Source organism: Brachyhypopomus gauderio, chromosome 3, assembly GCF_052324685.1.
Source record: "Brachyhypopomus gauderio isolate BG-103 chromosome 3, BGAUD_0.2, whole genome shotgun sequence".
NCBI lineage: Eukaryota > Metazoa > Chordata > Actinopteri > Gymnotiformes > Hypopomidae > Brachyhypopomus > Brachyhypopomus gauderio.
Genome location: NC_135213.1, coordinates 22461744 through 22478484, shown reverse-complemented (window position 1 = coordinate 22478484; position 16741 = coordinate 22461744). Strand labels below are relative to the sequence as shown.

The 16741-nt window shown below is 42.3% G+C and overlaps 1 protein-coding gene across 1 annotated transcript; it reads right to left on the bottom strand.

Moving 5' to 3' along the window:
- Nucleotides 1-1277: 1277 nt before the first annotated feature.
- dusp3a (dual specificity phosphatase 3a) lies at nt 1278-15999 on the bottom strand. Its single transcript, XM_077000468.1, has 3 exons — nt 15640-15999; nt 7010-7242; nt 1278-5557 (listed from the first exon to the last, which is right to left on the bottom strand). Exons 1-3 carry the CDS (start codon nt 15804-15806, stop codon nt 5349-5351), a joined length of 609 nt encoding a protein of 202 aa, XP_076856583.1. The 5' UTR covers nt 15807-15999; the 3' UTR covers nt 1278-5348.
- Nucleotides 16000-16741: the final 742 nt, after the last annotated feature.

The window sequence follows — 16741 nt, the reverse complement described above, 5'->3', positions numbered from 1 at the left end:
GCACTGCACTTCTCCTCGCCCCCCTCTCAAACGTCTGCAGTCATTTATTTCTCCTGCAGATCTGGGTCTGCTGTCCAGTATGTCTTGTGACTGTGACAGGAAGGAGGCCCCAGGATAGTTCTCTCCCAGGATCCCGCAGCTGGGTTCGGGTAATTGCGGCTTGCGCGGGGCCACAGAGAGAGATCGGCCATAGTGTCAAGTCAATTGAATCGAGCATTTTCAATGATCCTGGTGGACGCTTGAGGCCGGGGGCCAGTCCATCCCAGGCGCCAGGTGGGCCATGCGAACGATGCAGGACCTCTAAGGCCATTTGTATCAAATCATCAGAACTGTCCTCAGCGAACGGTGACAGGAGGGTTTAAGTGTGTGCTGAATGTGAGTCTGCGATAGAGACGCGGGGTGGATGTAGACTTCACGGAACACAGTGCAGAGCAAATGCGCCAGAGCGAATCAGACTTACTGAAGCTTTTGTCGCCATCTGCTGGTTGGGACGGACATTATAATAATTTGTGTAAAATTTGTAATATTTTCAAGAGTACATATAGCATTTTAACAGGATCCTTTGCATAGCTCATTTAAAATGGCAACATTGCTTCTTTTAAGCTCTAATGAGATGACCTAAAAAGCTTTTTTGATGTTTACAAGGATACTCTTGTGGCGAGTTCATTCATTGACATTTGAGTCACATGTCAATATGAAGTTAAATCTGACTATTTAAAGATATTAAATTGAATGGGTTTAACTTAACGTGTCCCCTATGATTCCAGAGATAATTATAGGCTACTGTGAACACTAGCTCATCCATTCCAGTCTAATCAAGGACCCACAGAATGGGCTGTTCTTGTCATACGAGGAATGGCGGGCTGTACCACACAAGGAAACGTAATGCTTTAGTAACAGAGTAATGCTTTAGTAATAGAGTAATGCTTTAGTAATAGAGTAATGCTTTAGTAATAGTGTATTGTCATGCAATGCCTCTTGCACATGAGTCCTTCTCTCGTCTGCTTAACTGAAACCAAAGTGGCATTTTTCTAAGATGGATGCTGTTAGGACAGTTATTATAATGGACAAATTAAAAGCACATATTGCCATGAGGTTAAGCAACTACAGACAGTAAGCTCACTACTAATGATGCCAGTGTTTACACATGTGCTGTTTTTGAGTCTCAAACAAAACAAAGATGCAAACCTGTAAGAACTTCACATAAAGGCATAAGGGGTCTTTAGTCAAGGCCACATTAGTCAAGATTAATGCACTCAGAAAATATGCTGGACAGATTGTATTTTAGCCATTTATTTAACATTAGAACAAACAAAAAAATCCTCAAGGTAAGAAAAATAACATTGCCATTTGGAATCAAGTGCACTTCAAACAGTGTCATTAAGGAGCTGTACTCTTCACATTGTGGTGAGATTCCATAAATGAAAAGTATATAATCAGTGTTCAGAGTAAGGCTTTGTGGTGGGATGACAGGACTGCTCCTCCTTCTCTCCTACAGTGTGTTGTTTCTATTCATGAAGGGTCAGTTGATGCTTTTAGTAGTTTGTGGTCTGTGATTGAGTTAAGCACAGATCGCAGTGTGCCTCACGCTGAACTCATCAACAATCTGGCAGTGTGGAACAGTGTGCCAAACCCACCCAAAGAACTGACCAGGTGTCAGCTAGCTGGAACCTCAGGATTGAGTTGCATTACAACATACTGTTGGGGGGTTTTCATTGGATACATTAAAATCATATTACAAGCATTCTGGTGCAACAAACAGCACATGGAAAACAAATCTGTGATCTGTGATCTGTGTGTGTGTGTGTGTCCATATAAGTACTTGGGACAACACCGTTTCTAAAAAGATGCAAAAGCACAGACAAAATACTCAGAATACTTCACATTTGTGCTGATCAAATATGTATATGTATCAAACATGTATCATATCAGCCAAGATCAGAGTAGACCACAAATCAGACGATCAAGTAAATCAAGTAAGCTCTATAGCCATAGCATAACATTGCAACTTAGCAGTTTGGTTCATACACATCATCATAGGAGGTGAGTTCATGGCATCCTTAAACACTACAACATTTTCATAATGGGACAAAGATACAAAATGATCAAGCAGCATTACAATCACTGTTATAGTGCTATTGACATCATTAAGCCATACAGCAGACCATTACCAGCTTCACACATTTTAAAATACAGTTTATATTAATAATAATTACTATGCTAGCAGGGCATTTTGTACAAACCAAAGTGGTTTACCAACAGCAGGTGGCAGTGTTTCTTTCTTTGATATCTAATTTTCTAAAAGATTCCCATGTGCAGACAGGAGCTCAAAAGCATCAAGGAGCACATTTTTACAATTAGTTTCCAATGAAGAGTGGCAATTATTCTACAAAATTTATGAAATAAATGCTCATTTTAGACATTTCTTCCTTATTGTCTTCTTTTTTCTTTAAAAATGATAAGGTTTCAAGTTGTGTCTTAAAAGAGACAATCAGGATTTGCTATATTTTCAAAGTACATCAAAGTGGGAAATTTGAAGGTGAAATATTTTCATAACTGATTAGTCAGCATGGCACACAGAGGTCTCATCAGTTCAATGTATGGGCACACAGGTTTCAGTGACTACAGTAGGTTAGGTTTTATAAAGCCTAGGTCTCCAGATTACAATATAGGAATGTTTACAGTTTGAATGATTTTGATAAATATTATCTTTTTCCAAGATAGATGCTGTTAGGACAGATATTATTATGGACAAATTAAAAGCACAGAGCAGCCAAGAGTGGTGTTGTGAGGTAGCCTGTGACACTGGTAGCTGGGAAGACAGACATTGGCCCTCAAACACAATGATATACGTGCATAAAATGGAAACATTTTTAAATAAATAAAAAGCAAAGAATACATTTTATGAAAAATATAGCTCTTAAATACTAGAAGGTCTCGATGATCTGTATATAACTGCAATAACTGCAAAATAATTTAATTACATGAAATGCTTGATAATATGATGTGAATCTTGGCTACAAGTTAGAGATATTTGTTAATAAATACTGTACTTACAATACCTATACGGTTTATAATACATTCATATATGTCAACACCTAAATATGCATATACATGTACATATATTTCGGTAAGCATATAAATATATAAACTGGGAGTAACTGGAATAAATATTGTTCTATGGTTTAATGTGGTCTAGTTTTATCTTGGTATATTGGTAATATTTGAGTACCTTCAACCAAAGACAAACAGGGAAAGTGTTAGGCCTCTAGTGAGGAGTTCAGATGTGAACAGTGAGATGAGGAAACTAACCATGCTCAGATCTTATGTGCACTCTGTCAAACCAGAATCATGTAGAGAGAGTAATCCAAGCTCTTCTACAGTTTGCACTAGTGCTAATAACCTGAAGAAAGCCCATTTTAGCTCCTCCTCTTACATGCCAGGGCAGTTAACCAGTAATGAGGCCAGCATGATGTAATTCTCTAATATATCTACACGAGTCATGTCAATGGACCATACAGCCTGTTCCTCATCTCCTACCCAGAATGCTGTACGGTCAGACACATGTCAAGGATGGCTGGACATTATTCTAATTCTGCAGCAATTGCCAGAAATGGGTCATTACTTATTTAAGCAAAACACATTCATGCACACACACACGCACGCGCATGCACGCACGCACACACACACACACACACACACACACACACACACACACACACACACACACACACAGGAAGGCAGTTGTGATGACTCATACTGTTTTACTTATGGTATGGATTACACTGCGGCTTGACCATGATCATGAGTATAAAACCTTCAGGTATTACATGAGAATGAGACTGAGACTGGCAGTGAGTAACTGACATGCCAAAGCAGTGTGATTCTAGAAAAAAAACAGGACTGAGAAGTCTTACAGGGCATAGAAGTAGGTCACTGCTGCATAAAACCAACCTGGTCCTTTCTAGAGATGCTGAATGACTAATGCCTTCTCAAGCAGAGATATATGAGTGTAGCTGAAATGATGCTTCAGTAAATTGGTGGCTAGTTGTTAGCATATAGTTAAAATGACAGCGCTACTCTGAATAGCACAGAATGCCGTCCTACCCTTTTATGCCACCCTTATTAAATTAAGATTTTTTTTCTTTGCTGAAATAGCATGTTTTGTACGAATGTACGGTTTTTAATACCTTAAAATACAAGGAAAATGCGAAACAGGAAATCCTTTCAATAGTCAAAACTGCAACAATCCTTGATTACTAAAGAAAATACAAACTTTTAGAGTTTCCATATGGGTAGTGTCGTGTCTGTATTTGGCATTCTAAAAACAAGATCATTGATCCAATAGAATAAAAGTGTCATTTTTGGTGCTTTTTTCAGAGGTCAGTGTGCACTGAATGTGTGTCTAAACATTAAATTCCATACAAATTGGAATGGGATCGATAATTGTGGAATTCCCGGCAGTGGGAGACTGTGGAATGAATGTAATCTAGTCTCCACTCTCTTGACTGGGCTGAAGAGCTCCGAAACATGGAAATGCAAGTCATACAAAAGGTGACATTAGGAATGCTTCAGGTCGAGTACTGTAACAGGTCAAAAAAGTGACACTCATTACTGGGGGAGATGGTGATGACACTGAAAAAGAGAAAAAGTGAGTGGTTATGAATGACATTAACGAACACCTTTCCGTCTTGAACCCGTCCCCATGACAGCAGGTCATTCAGAATAGTGAGAGCAAGATTCATAAGTTGCTAAAAGAATACATGCACTCTTTGCATGTGTGTCAGTGAATGTGTTTTTCCTTTTCACACACCCTTGACTATAAGTGTGTGTGTGTGTGTGTGTGTGTGTGTGTGTGTGTGTGTGTGTGTGTGTGTGTGTGTGTGTGTGTGGGTGTGTGTGATAGGGTGCTGGCCTGGTAAGAATGTTGCCCCAGCCAAGACTCTGGAGTCTCATGAGGGAGGAGGTTGAGAGGAGGTTGAGAGGAGGATGTGAGGAGTTTTTAAGGAGGATGTGAGAAGGTTGAGAGGAGGTTATGAGGAGGTTGAGAGGAGGTTGTGAGGAGGTTATGAGGAGGTTGAGAGGAGGATGTGAGAAGGTTGAGAGGAGGTTATGAGGAGGTTGAGAGGAGGTTGTGAGGAGGTTATGAGGAGGTTGAGAGGAGGTTGTGAGGAGGTTATGAGGAGGTTGAGAGGAGGATGTGAGAAGGTTGAGAGGAGGTTATGAGGAGGTTGAGAGGAGGATGTGAGAAGGTTGAGAGGAGGTTATGAGGAGGTTGAGAGGAGGTTGTGAGGAGGTTATGAGGAGGTTGAGAGGAGGATGTGAGAAGGTTGAGAGGAGGTTGGCTCTCATTTGGTCTTCAGCTTGCCCTCCTTGGCCAGCTTCTCATTAAGCTGGCACAGCTGGCGTAGGAACCCGTCATTGGGGCCAATTTCTCTCTTGTGCCTGACTGTGGCCGTGGCCACCCGTACATCCATCTTGTGGCGGAGCATGAGGTAAGCGATGACCATGGTTGGGGAGCGGCTGTAGCCTTCTCGGCAGTGAACGTACACCTTCCCTACAACAGAGATGAGGAGGTGGCTGAGTCTGCAGCCCTGAGATGGTGCACATCGGCAAATAGCAAGACGGCTGTGAAAGGGTAGCAAGTCAGGCGTGGGCCGTGCAGACGTGGGCTGTCCAGACGTAGGCCGTGTCGGATCCTACCTACCCCAGCACCAGTCGCCCCAGCCCAGAGAACGCAAGAGTGCTTCTGACCTCCACAGCTGGATGTGCAATGTCAGCCAGCACTACGGCATGCCACCAGCCATGCCTGGGTCTTCTTCCCAAAACTACACGCCCAAACCCGTAAACAAAGTTATGCAACACGCATATATATACGCTGTCACTATCGAGTGATCCGTACCTTCTGAGGAATTCACCTTGCCAACTTCTGCTGCGTTTATTTTGCAGATTCTGTAGCGCATCAGAAATCTGATCTCCCCACCGTCATCCACTCCTCCCTCATCCTCTCCTTTTCTCTTATGTATGTATGCTGCATACACGACTCAGAGGTCCCCCCTTTTATCATTTCCAATAACACTTCTAGCCTACAGTTCAGTGTAAGGCAGAAAAGATCCTGACACTACACTAATTGAGATTCAATGAATTTAATGCGTGGTCATAACCAGCGTCAGAGCTCACACAGTTTGGGCTCCAAAGCCAAATCACTGGTGTTTTTGTTGTTCAGCTCAAGTTCTCACTGATGGATTTGTGTCCTCTCTCAGGCCAGGCCTATCAGCTGCTGTGCTGCCCAACAGTTTCTGCTGCCAAACTGGTCAAGAATTAGGGTGCTTTATATTGCTCTTCAAGTCTGTCAACGATGGCATAAAATCCATGTCATAAAACAGGAGGTAGAGGGCTCCAATTAAAAGCAAGAGCTATTTGGGAATAAATTTGCAGGATTTCAAGACGTCCCTTGGGACACATTATGGTGTTGGAATTAGATCCCTTGTCAATTATGCAATTAATCTAGAGGAGTGGGCCAACTGATCTTAACCATCATGATTTAATCTAGAGGAGTGGGCCAACTGATCTTAACCATCATGATTTAATCTAGAGGAGTGGGCCAACTGATCTTAACCATCATGATTTTTGTTTGTTTGTTCATTTATACACATTCAGCATTTACTGTGAAACACACAAAACACAAGTATATGAACTTTAATTGACAAAAGAAGTCAAGGAAATTTGCTATAACTGCTGTAAAAAGAGTACACTATGGATATATACTATTGTTAAGATTTCTGGGCTTAAGATTTTAAGAAATTTCAGGAATCCATAGTGCTTTAAATGCTAAAATACATTTTTCTGGAATAACTAGGAAAACAACTTAATGATCTCAAGGGACTTGAGATAATGTGTATGCAGTTAAGGTGTCAAGAATCACTTACAAAAGCATCCACTCTTACTGAGTAATATAGACAGAGTTGTACCACATAAACAAGTATAGGACACATGATCTTCAACATACCTTTTCCATTTGCATGTGCCAGACCCTTATCAATGAAGTCGGCACCCTCCTCAAAGAAGGCACTGAGGTTAAACTGTTCGGTGTCATTGGCCTTTATGCCATGGTATGTAATCCCGGTTCCGGCGTAGAACTCAGCATTGGTGTTGACGTGCATGAAGGAGTTCCCTTCGGCTGTGTTTAGTATGTGTGTCACGCCGAGCCGCTGCAGACGCATCACGTTCTGGGCCACAAAGCTGCGGAGCAGAAACAGAGCGCGCGTGAGCCTTACCTGGGTGAACACTGCCCACAGGAAATCTCACGCAGCTGACAGAATCAGTTCACAGTTTGTTAGCCTTCTCATTTGAAAAATATGAATTTCAAAGAAAGTGTTCCAGGGTCCTATGTGGCATGACTGTCTAAGGTGGACAAAGCTGTTGACAGCAAAGAACCACGTGTCCAGAAGATATTTGGCCCAGATCTTTGAGTGGGGAGGATGATGCTTACAGTGAAATTAGCCATTTGTGGGCTTATATTAGGGCATATATAAAGAACTGAGTGGTTAGTATTGTCCTCCAAGTATGACATTTCATGGGAGGCATGTGGAAAGATGTGGTGGCTGGTTTTATGTGTCTCAAAGGAAGTACACGTTAGTCTTCATTCCCCCAGGTTGTAAGTATAATGCAACAGGGCAGACCAAGCTAAAAGCTGGGTACAGGCCTGGAGTTAGTGAACCTTTCCCTGTCTCACTTAAGATCACATACACATGCACATAAACCATTCATAAACATGTGTGTAATGTAATAATGTGGCTGTTAGCATTTGTGTCAGACCACAAATGTAAACTATGCACAGGTTAAAATCTTTCCTCTGTGTAGTTGCTCTGCTATGCCTAGCTGGAGGCTGATGAAAATAAACTACAGAGCCCCTTTTAGACGGCAGGGATGTCAGTCTGTGTTAGTGGAGCTCATGGGGCAGCAGTGCTCTAACCCAGTACAGATGCACCAACCAGATCTTGGCTGCTACCCAGAGGCATACAAAGAGCCACAGGCACCCAACACAGTGCCCAAAATAGGGATGTGAGTGAGTGAGGGAGAGAGACAGAGAGAGAGAGACAGAGAGAGAGAGAGAGAGAGAGAGAGAGAGAGAGAGAGAGCGAGCAAGAGAAGAGTCCGGAGGGTTCTGTGATCGTGCAGTTCAGTCACATCAGTCCTGCTCCGGCACCTGCGATACTCTCATCTTCATAAACCCTTAGTCAGGGGTTTGTAAAGTTCTGTTTTTGTTTTGTTTCTTTCTGCAGGCTTTTACTCCTGATGTATGTGGTGTTGTATAGGTAGCAGAGGTGGAAAGAGTACTGAAAAATTGTAATTGAGTAAAAGTATCTTTACTTTGCCAAAATTCTACTCAGAGTAAAAGTAAAATTACCCATCTCAAAATTTACTCGAGTAAAAGTACAAAATTACTTAATTTTAAATGTAATTTGAGTAAAAGTTACTTAGTTACTTTCAGTTATTTAATGCAAAAAAGGATGTCATGAATCAAATTCAGCATAAGTTGTTTTAAGCGATTTCAAAGCGTATTTAAGTGCACATCCACACTTGCAAAAGATCAGCTGGGCTCAGGAACATACTTCCTCACAGCACAAGGACAATCACAACACTATGATAAGAATAAAGAAATTAAAATTACAAATTATTCAAAAAACAAAATGCACACAAAATTAAATGCCCACAAGATACCACAAATCAAACTAAAATGACACAGGATTCCACTACCCACAATAAAATGCCATAGGATCCCACATCTCAAAATAAAACAAAATGCGCACAGGATTTCACTATTTAAAACACTCACAGGATCCAACTATTCAAAATACAGTGCCCACATGATTCCACTTTTCACAATAAAATGTCCACAGGATCCCACAGAACCTGATAGATAGAAGATTTTAAGATAGAACATTCTCATCCTTTTAGAAAAAAGTGCACCAGATTACGACCTGATTATGAGACAATGGAAAGGGCGCGCGCAAGGCAAGGCAAGGCCACGCATGTAAGTACACACCTCGTCAAAACCAAGAGAGTAGTAGACCCAAGTGCTGACAAAACGCAAAGAGCAAAATGTGTGCATGCGTCCACACCCCCCCCCCCCCCCCCCCCCCCACACACACACACACACACAAACAGCAAAACCAATCACACAAGACGCAGAATAAACTCAACGCAAAACACACGGGAGAGAAATACAACAGAAAAGACGCGAGAAAACGAAACTTAGGACGCCAGGGGAACTAACTGACAGCAGGCAGATGCCGCGACGAAACAAAAACCCTTCCCAAAATAAACGAAGAACGGATAGGAAGAGATAAACCAGGGGGAAAACTTGAGGTAGGCTAGTAAGCAGCGCAGGAGATAGTTACTCAAATAAGTAGTAGAAAAGCAAGAGAGATAAGAGAGAGCATAAGGTGGCGAGACACCTAAACACAAGAAACGCAACCAGAGATCACAGAGAAAGGGCTGAGGATGTGAAGGCAAGCCAAAACGATTCAGCAGTGATCCGTTTCACTATGCTTCCTTAAGGAGCCATAGCTAAAACGAGATCACTGCTGAAGGAGCTAAAATGGATCACTGCTGATTGCCCCTGGAGAGACTAGGACTGACTCGGGTGCCTCTAGTGTTGTTAGGAGGAGCTGCAGCCGAGCCAGCCCTGACAACGCAATTGACTTTCAGTTCCGGGATTGAGAAGTTTACATTTCTGCCCGCATTTAATTTTTCACCATCAATATTTTTTACTCAGTAACGTGAGGGGGTTCAAGTGTAGTGAAGTAAAACTACTTAGGTCAAAATTTACTCGAGTTAAAGTAAAAATTACATATTTCAAAAACTACTCAGAAAATTACAAATTACTCATAAAAAAGTACTCAATTACAGTAATGTGAGTAAATGTAATTTGTTACTTTCCACCCCTGATAGGTAGACATACTAAATGGATGGATGAAAGACTATACAAATGAATGTTTTTACAATTTACCACAAAATTAAAAAAATATATTACTAATGGTTTTACGGATTGCATTTACTGGTTGAATTTTTAATTAAGAAAAAGGCAACTTGTGCATCAGGTTTTGCTATTAAAACAAAGACAAAATGTACTTTATTAATCCAAGCAAGGGATCGGTTAAATAGGTTAAAAATGACTCCACTATGGCCCAAAGCAATTACACCACCTCCATTCCAGTGACTAACTGGGTGTCAGCCCATGTGTCCATGTCTGCATAGACTGGGGCTCCTCACTGCCAATCGTGATGAACTCTGATCACATTTCCAAGACCCATAATTCAAGCCCTTATACACTGCTTGACCATCTAACCAGACCCACTAGAGATTGCAGTCATATTTCTCCACCATTATATGTGAAATGTCTCGCTAGGTATGTGTGTGTGTGTGTGTGTGTGTGTGTGTGTGTGTGTGTGTGTGTGTGTGTGTGTGTGTTTGTGTGTGTGTGTGTGTGCAGGCTTGAAGTCTGCTCCCCTGGCCTGCCATGCTCCTTCACTACAGCTTACTGCAGTCTCTACACATGCATTATTAATAGAACCCTCACAAAGGGCTAAAGCACCAAGCAGCCCTCACTGATATGAAGCAGCCATCATTGTAAAGGGCATCCTTTACATATGTGTACACTACAAAGTGTTTTTGTTACAACTTTCAAGTTAAAGGTGATTACTGTCCTACATAACAGGAAACAAGACTTTTTTTCCAAAAGCATGGGCTGAAAAACAGCAAAGCTGTCCTTTGGGAATATGTACCACTCGACTTCCAATAACCAGGCTTAACGTGCACATGTACAATACCATCAGCCAGATGAGGTAACATCACTGTGATGTATGTGGAGGGGAGGGGAGGGGAGGGGGGGGGGGGGGGGGGGAGCGGAGCGGAGGGGAGCGGAGGGGAGCGGAGGGGAGGGGAGGGGAGCGGAGGGGAGGGGAGCGGAGGGGAGGGGAGGGGAGGGGAGGGGAGCGGAGGGGAGCGGAGGGGAGGGGAGGGGAGCGGAGGGGAGGGGAGCGGAGGGGAGCGGAGGGGAGCGGAGGGGAGGGGAGGGGAGCGGAGGGGAGGGGAGCGGAGGGGAGCGGAGGGGAGCGGAGGGGAGCGGAGGGGAGGGGAGGTGTCATTGAAACATGTGGCTGCTGCTTCCGAGGGTAGTCCCACACTGATGGCATTAAATAGCTGGCAGAAGCTTAAAAATGTCATAGTACAGGCTTTAAAAAGTAGATCTTATAGCTTTCAGCTGGTGACCAAAGTTTGCTTGGTGGTATGATTTAATCAACCTAAGAGCACCACTTGATTTTTATGTGTTTCTAAATAAACCCCTGGGCCATCTATTATTAAAAGTGTGCTTTAATTATCTATTATTTGGGAATTGTATTCACATTTTTTATTTTGTATTCATAAGAGTTTTTAGGATTTCCTTTTTATTTATATATTTTTATACATGATTCAAAGATATAGACTATTCCAACATTATATGACTCATTTGTAAAGTTCATTTGTAGTATAATATGCTGAATTAGCCGTTCATTAGTCTATATTTACATACTTTCTGAAGAAAAATCAGAAATCAGGTGCTTGACGGTTAGGTAGCTGTTGTTCACATTTTATAATCGGTAATATGTACAGACTACAGATCCTGTGCTGCTTTAACAATTTGTCAGCCACCCTCTAGTATATTGATCACTAGTCAATTTCTGACCACAGGCTCCTTCCTGTTATTTTGATGAACTATTTTTAGCCAAGCACAGACACTGACTGGATGTTATTATCATGACAGTGATGTTTGTTCTGCTATAGGTATAGAACACATAGCAGTGTTAAATTTAAAAAGTATGGGTTACAGTGTCTAAAACTACAAGGTGTTTCTAATAGATCAATGTTTGCAATGAAGTGGCTGGTGAAAAGAAATGCAAAAGAAAAACAGCATCATACACCAGTAAACTGAATGTGCCTTACTTCATCTGGTCAGCCACTGCTTTTCTAGCATGTGCAGACATTTCAGGAAGCGTATGGATTGCAGATGAATTCCATCCCATTTTATTATCACAATTGCCTTTCATTAATATGTTCAAATTTTGTTTTGAACTGCCATATGGTTTCCCTGAACATGAAAAAGTGAAACCAGATGCCAGCAAGCCAGCTCTCTCACTTTTTTCAGATCTACACTGTAGAATTATTTTAAATCTCTTCTTTTAGAAATACGTTATAGCGTTGGTGCAGAAAACGAACTGCAGCATGTTTTACTCTTTCACTGCGTTCTACCTGTTCCGTATCTGCTTCCACTCTCTGGGTTCTTCTCACTCCAGACCTTCTCACTTTTGACCGCTCTTCTGAGTTTATTGTGCAACAACTAACATTTCAGACATAAAACTACATTATGTGATCTTGATCACGTGATTTTATTTTTGCGTTATCAGTTTATGCTAGCTACATTAAAATTATCATTTTAAATGGTTATATTTCACATATAACCTATAACTGGTCTATTTATACACCAGTGCCCCCTTTGGCTAACATAACCAGTGTCTTTCCTAACTAAAGTAGCTCATTTTTAATTTCACATGAGCTAATGTGTTTTTGGTGTGATAAATACAAGTGGCTAGCCTTAAAATATATGCATTATCTTCCTCTGCATCAGTTTCCACTGCTTGCTTCTTATAGTGAACAGAAAGAAACTAAAAGAAACTGGCTCTGACAAAGTGTCAGCCTCTCAAACATTTGGAAAGATATTGGGTCATTTTGGGAAATAGAGCACTTGTAGTGAATTTGTGTGACTGTCTTGTGTAGATCTGCTGAACAATACAAGTTAAAGCATAATGCATTAAGGCATCTGTATTGACTTTATACACATGATTACATTGGAGCCTGAAAATGTTTTACTGGGGCACATACCCCATTAAATAGGGTCTAGCTCCACCTCAAGCCTTCCTACCATTCTTGTGAGCATAAGCGTTGCGTTGAGAAGCAGCTCCTCCAGTGCCCACACAGGGCAGCACCCATGGAGTGATAGCATCCCAACAGTCCACTCATCCTTCTTGCCCAAATCGGTCTCCTTCACACGGCCGATATAGGACAACCGATAGTCCAAGACCCCACTGGGACCTGATACCCTCTCTCACCCTTCTTATGGCACAGGCTGTATATTCACAGCCATATCCCTGGCAAGAGCAGCACTTCCTGCCAACGTGAGTTGTTTGCTCATGTTGGGCAAGTACTGGTGTTGCCCTGGTCATTCCTAGTGCGCTGGTGCATAGCAAACCATTCCTGGGTGTTCCCATTCTGGTGCACATCCTCCTCTGTCCCTGGCAGACAGCCACACACAAGCTCATTATTCAGTTGCAAGGGTTCAGTTGCAAGCTGAGGCATTGATCTGTACCTCGAATGCCAGTTGTAGGTCTCATTGATGACCTCAAAGATACTGAACTATATTACTGGTTGTTGTTGAGATAAACTGGGAACCCATATTGTGCAGGACCACATATGGCCTCAGGCCACTTAGTGAAATAACCACATATGGCCTCAGGCCACTTAGTGAAATAATCCATGGCTACGAGGACACAGTGATTCCTGGCATTGGTCATGGGTGAGGAATCCAGGACACCCATGCTGATCCTTTCCATCAGTGTACCCGAGTTGAGAGAGCAAAGCATGTGACTGCTGTGGTGGTCTCTTATTTGCTGTGCATGGATCGCAGCACATGCAACTGTTTCTGCTACTCCGCTACACCCAGCCCACTGCACAGTGTTGTGCAAACCGTAATTTTTGTCATCAATGTCAGTTGTGTGGACATTGTGTATCTTTGATAACACAACAACGTGTGTCATCAATGCTGATAAGGATGTTGTTCATGAGCACTGCTCATAGCCTTCAGAGGCCCACTGACCAGCACTGACCTTCAGAGGCCCACTGACCAGCACTGACACTGCACGTTCAGCTCCTCCAGCACTGGTGGCTTCACCTGCAAGATTCTGACTCGAGAGTAACACTGCGCCACTCGGGACCCAACCACAGACTCTAACGCTATGTTCAGCTCCTACAGAGCTGATGGTTTCTCCTACAGAAAATCAAAGCTACACTGCCCGGGAGCCTATCCGTTCTGCCTCAGCCCTAGCTTCACATGTCTCCTCCTCAAGCCCAGCACTTCCTTCTTGAGGTCAGGTGTGAGGACTACTCAGGCTCGTGACTAGTGTGGTGTCCTCTCTGCTTAAACAGTGTGTGCTAGCACACCAGTTGCACTTCATCTTGGGGCTGCATGACACACCGTCTCATCCTCAAACTCCACCACTCTGCAGCACTGCGAAGTTAAGCCGCGATACCTTTACGTCAAGACAAACATTGCTGCCTTTCTCTCGCCCACCAGGCTCTGCAGCTAAGCCCCGCCCCGCTGCCTTCATACTCTTCCCATGCCAGCAGCCTCGCCTTTGATGGGCTGGACCTGTCCGGCAGGGACCAGGTGTAATGCTCAGTATCCACTTCCCTTGGGCTATGTCTTCTTCACCACCCACTTTCAAGTTTGTTGATCCATCGAGTGATTTCTTCCAGCTCACCAGCGGCGTTCCATCCTCTGACACCAATGTAGAGAGAGCCAGAGAATGCCATTTCTGCTCAAGAACAGCTCTTTTATTGCAAGTCTTTCAAAGTCACACACAGCAAACAACCGTAAAAATTGAGAGAAATGGGTCCCTAAATAAGAAGCACAATACGAGAAAGGTAAAACATATTCAACACATTAGTTGAAGTAAAAAGAAAGTGACAAATATAAACCAAGACATACAGACAATCCCACTATTCAAGCATGAAGCTTGATTACAAAGAACAAATAATAAATGTAATATATAACTTGATTATCTTAAATAATTAATAAATAATCAAAAAGCAGAAGGGAATCATATGGCAGATTTTTGACTGAATGTCTGTCCTCCCTGCCAACAACGTGGATTCTCAGTATTAATTTCACCATAGTGCCAATTGTATCTTGCCGATTTGCTTCTACTAAACGATCAATTTGCACTGGACAAACGTTTAAACAATGCAACACGTGACAGGGGGGTGGGGCTTAAAGATTTTTTTTTGTGTAATAAGTGATCACACAGAACAGAGATGGCACCGATGGAGGAGTCTCCGGTTGGAAAAAATAAGTTAAACTGACTCTAGAAAGGACACCGGCAGATTAACGATAATAAGAGACCTGTATTTTTGTACACTTACCAACCAATAGTTTTTTTTACAGTATTTTATATGTTAACAATGATTTTTATCTATTTTTATCCCTTATCGTTCGATTTCAACGTCTCGTAATTGAGGAGATCAAAAGAGACTATACTGAAATGTACAGTAAGAACGTGTCATTTAAAATCTCTAGATTTTTTTACTCCGGTACTAGACAATATCTCCTTCATTATATTGATTGGTGACATTTTTCTGAATGGGTTTATTTTTTCAGTTTCTTTCACCGTGGATGTCGGTTTTTAACAGAATTATGATACCGCGATAAACTGAAGGACTCGCCTACCTGTCGGTGTTATCTGCTGCAATAATTTTTAATGGTAAACATGGGTAAAGTACCACTGATAAGTGTAGAATAACAGATTGATATATACAACTTACGCATTTCCGACGTAAATCCTCGGAAACACCTCGTTGAAATGTTGTGCTGGTAAACTGTAGAAGCCGCTGCCGTTTGACAATAGCTCGTTGAGTTGTTGCACAGTAGCTTCGTTATCTGGCACGGTGACTTCCACTGGTACCTTGGCGGGGCTCTGGTGTTTCTTCATGATTCCCAGCAGTTTTGTTTTTCGAGGAGAACAAGTGTCAGATCTGGTTACTGTCGAAGACGTGTCAGTTTTTCATAGTCCTGCATTTTTATCTCCACTAGTGGTGTTGTAGTGTTTGCTGTGTTTTAGGCGTACGCGTCCTCGTGTGCAGACACACCCCGACTCGCCCACCGGCGGTCAGACGCTCCACAGAAATTGGCGGAGAACAGCGACACGCGCGCAAGGGTGGCAACCAAAAGCCGATAAACAAGTCAGCGCCATTAAAGGGGCCGCTTTGTCACGACGTTTAGTCCACAGCAACTATAGCTATCAATTCACGTCGGACTGTGCTACAGTAACGAACTGTGACATTTTTTATAAAACAAAAATGTTGGCGGGGAGACAAAAGGCGCTGTGGCCATGTTAGTAAAAAGGACTAACATCCGGAGCAGCGTCGTAGGCTATGCCTTATTTCACCAGAGGACATACAACGAGAATTTTGTCACTTATAAATATATAGGAGGTAATGTTACAGACTGGAGGGGGGATGTTAGTGGGATGGAGGATTGGGTGTTAATGATGGATGGCAGCATCCTAGTAGTGGGTTAAGCAGGTGTCTGGCTCTAAGTGTATTGCTTAGTGGTCCTTAAATGGCAGCCAACTTCATTTTCCTTGTTATTTGGGACTACCAACCAAGTAACTATACTCACAGTAATTGCATTAATATGGCAAATGTATTATTTTGTCATGTCTTATTATTATTATTTTTAAAGGTATCTTCTTTATGTTTGCCATATCCAACAAGTGGTTTCCTAAATATAACTATCTGCTTAAAGTTTCACCCTTATTTCGTATCAACCTGTGAATTCGCGAATAGATTTTTGAACCAGTAACTTTGAGCCTTAGCTGTCATTTCAGTCAAATTAAAGGTATCATGTCTGAACAGGAAGATTCTT

What these genes read in the sequence shown, in the direction of transcription:
- dusp3a (XM_077000468.1), bottom strand. Translation starts at nt 15,806, where the DNA reads ATGAAGAAACACCAGAGCCCCGCCAAGGTACCAGTGGAAGTCACCGTG. An exon ending in AGGATTTACGTCGGAAATGC is followed by an intron (nt 7,243 to 15,639) that starts GTAAGTTGTATA and finishes TCTGCTCCGCAG; the next exon opens with CTTTGTGGCCCAGAACGTGA. An exon ending in GGCACATGCAAATGGAAAAG is followed by an intron (nt 5,558 to 7,009) that starts GTATGTTGAAGA and finishes TCTCTGTTGTAG; the next exon opens with GGAAGGTGTACGTTCACTGC.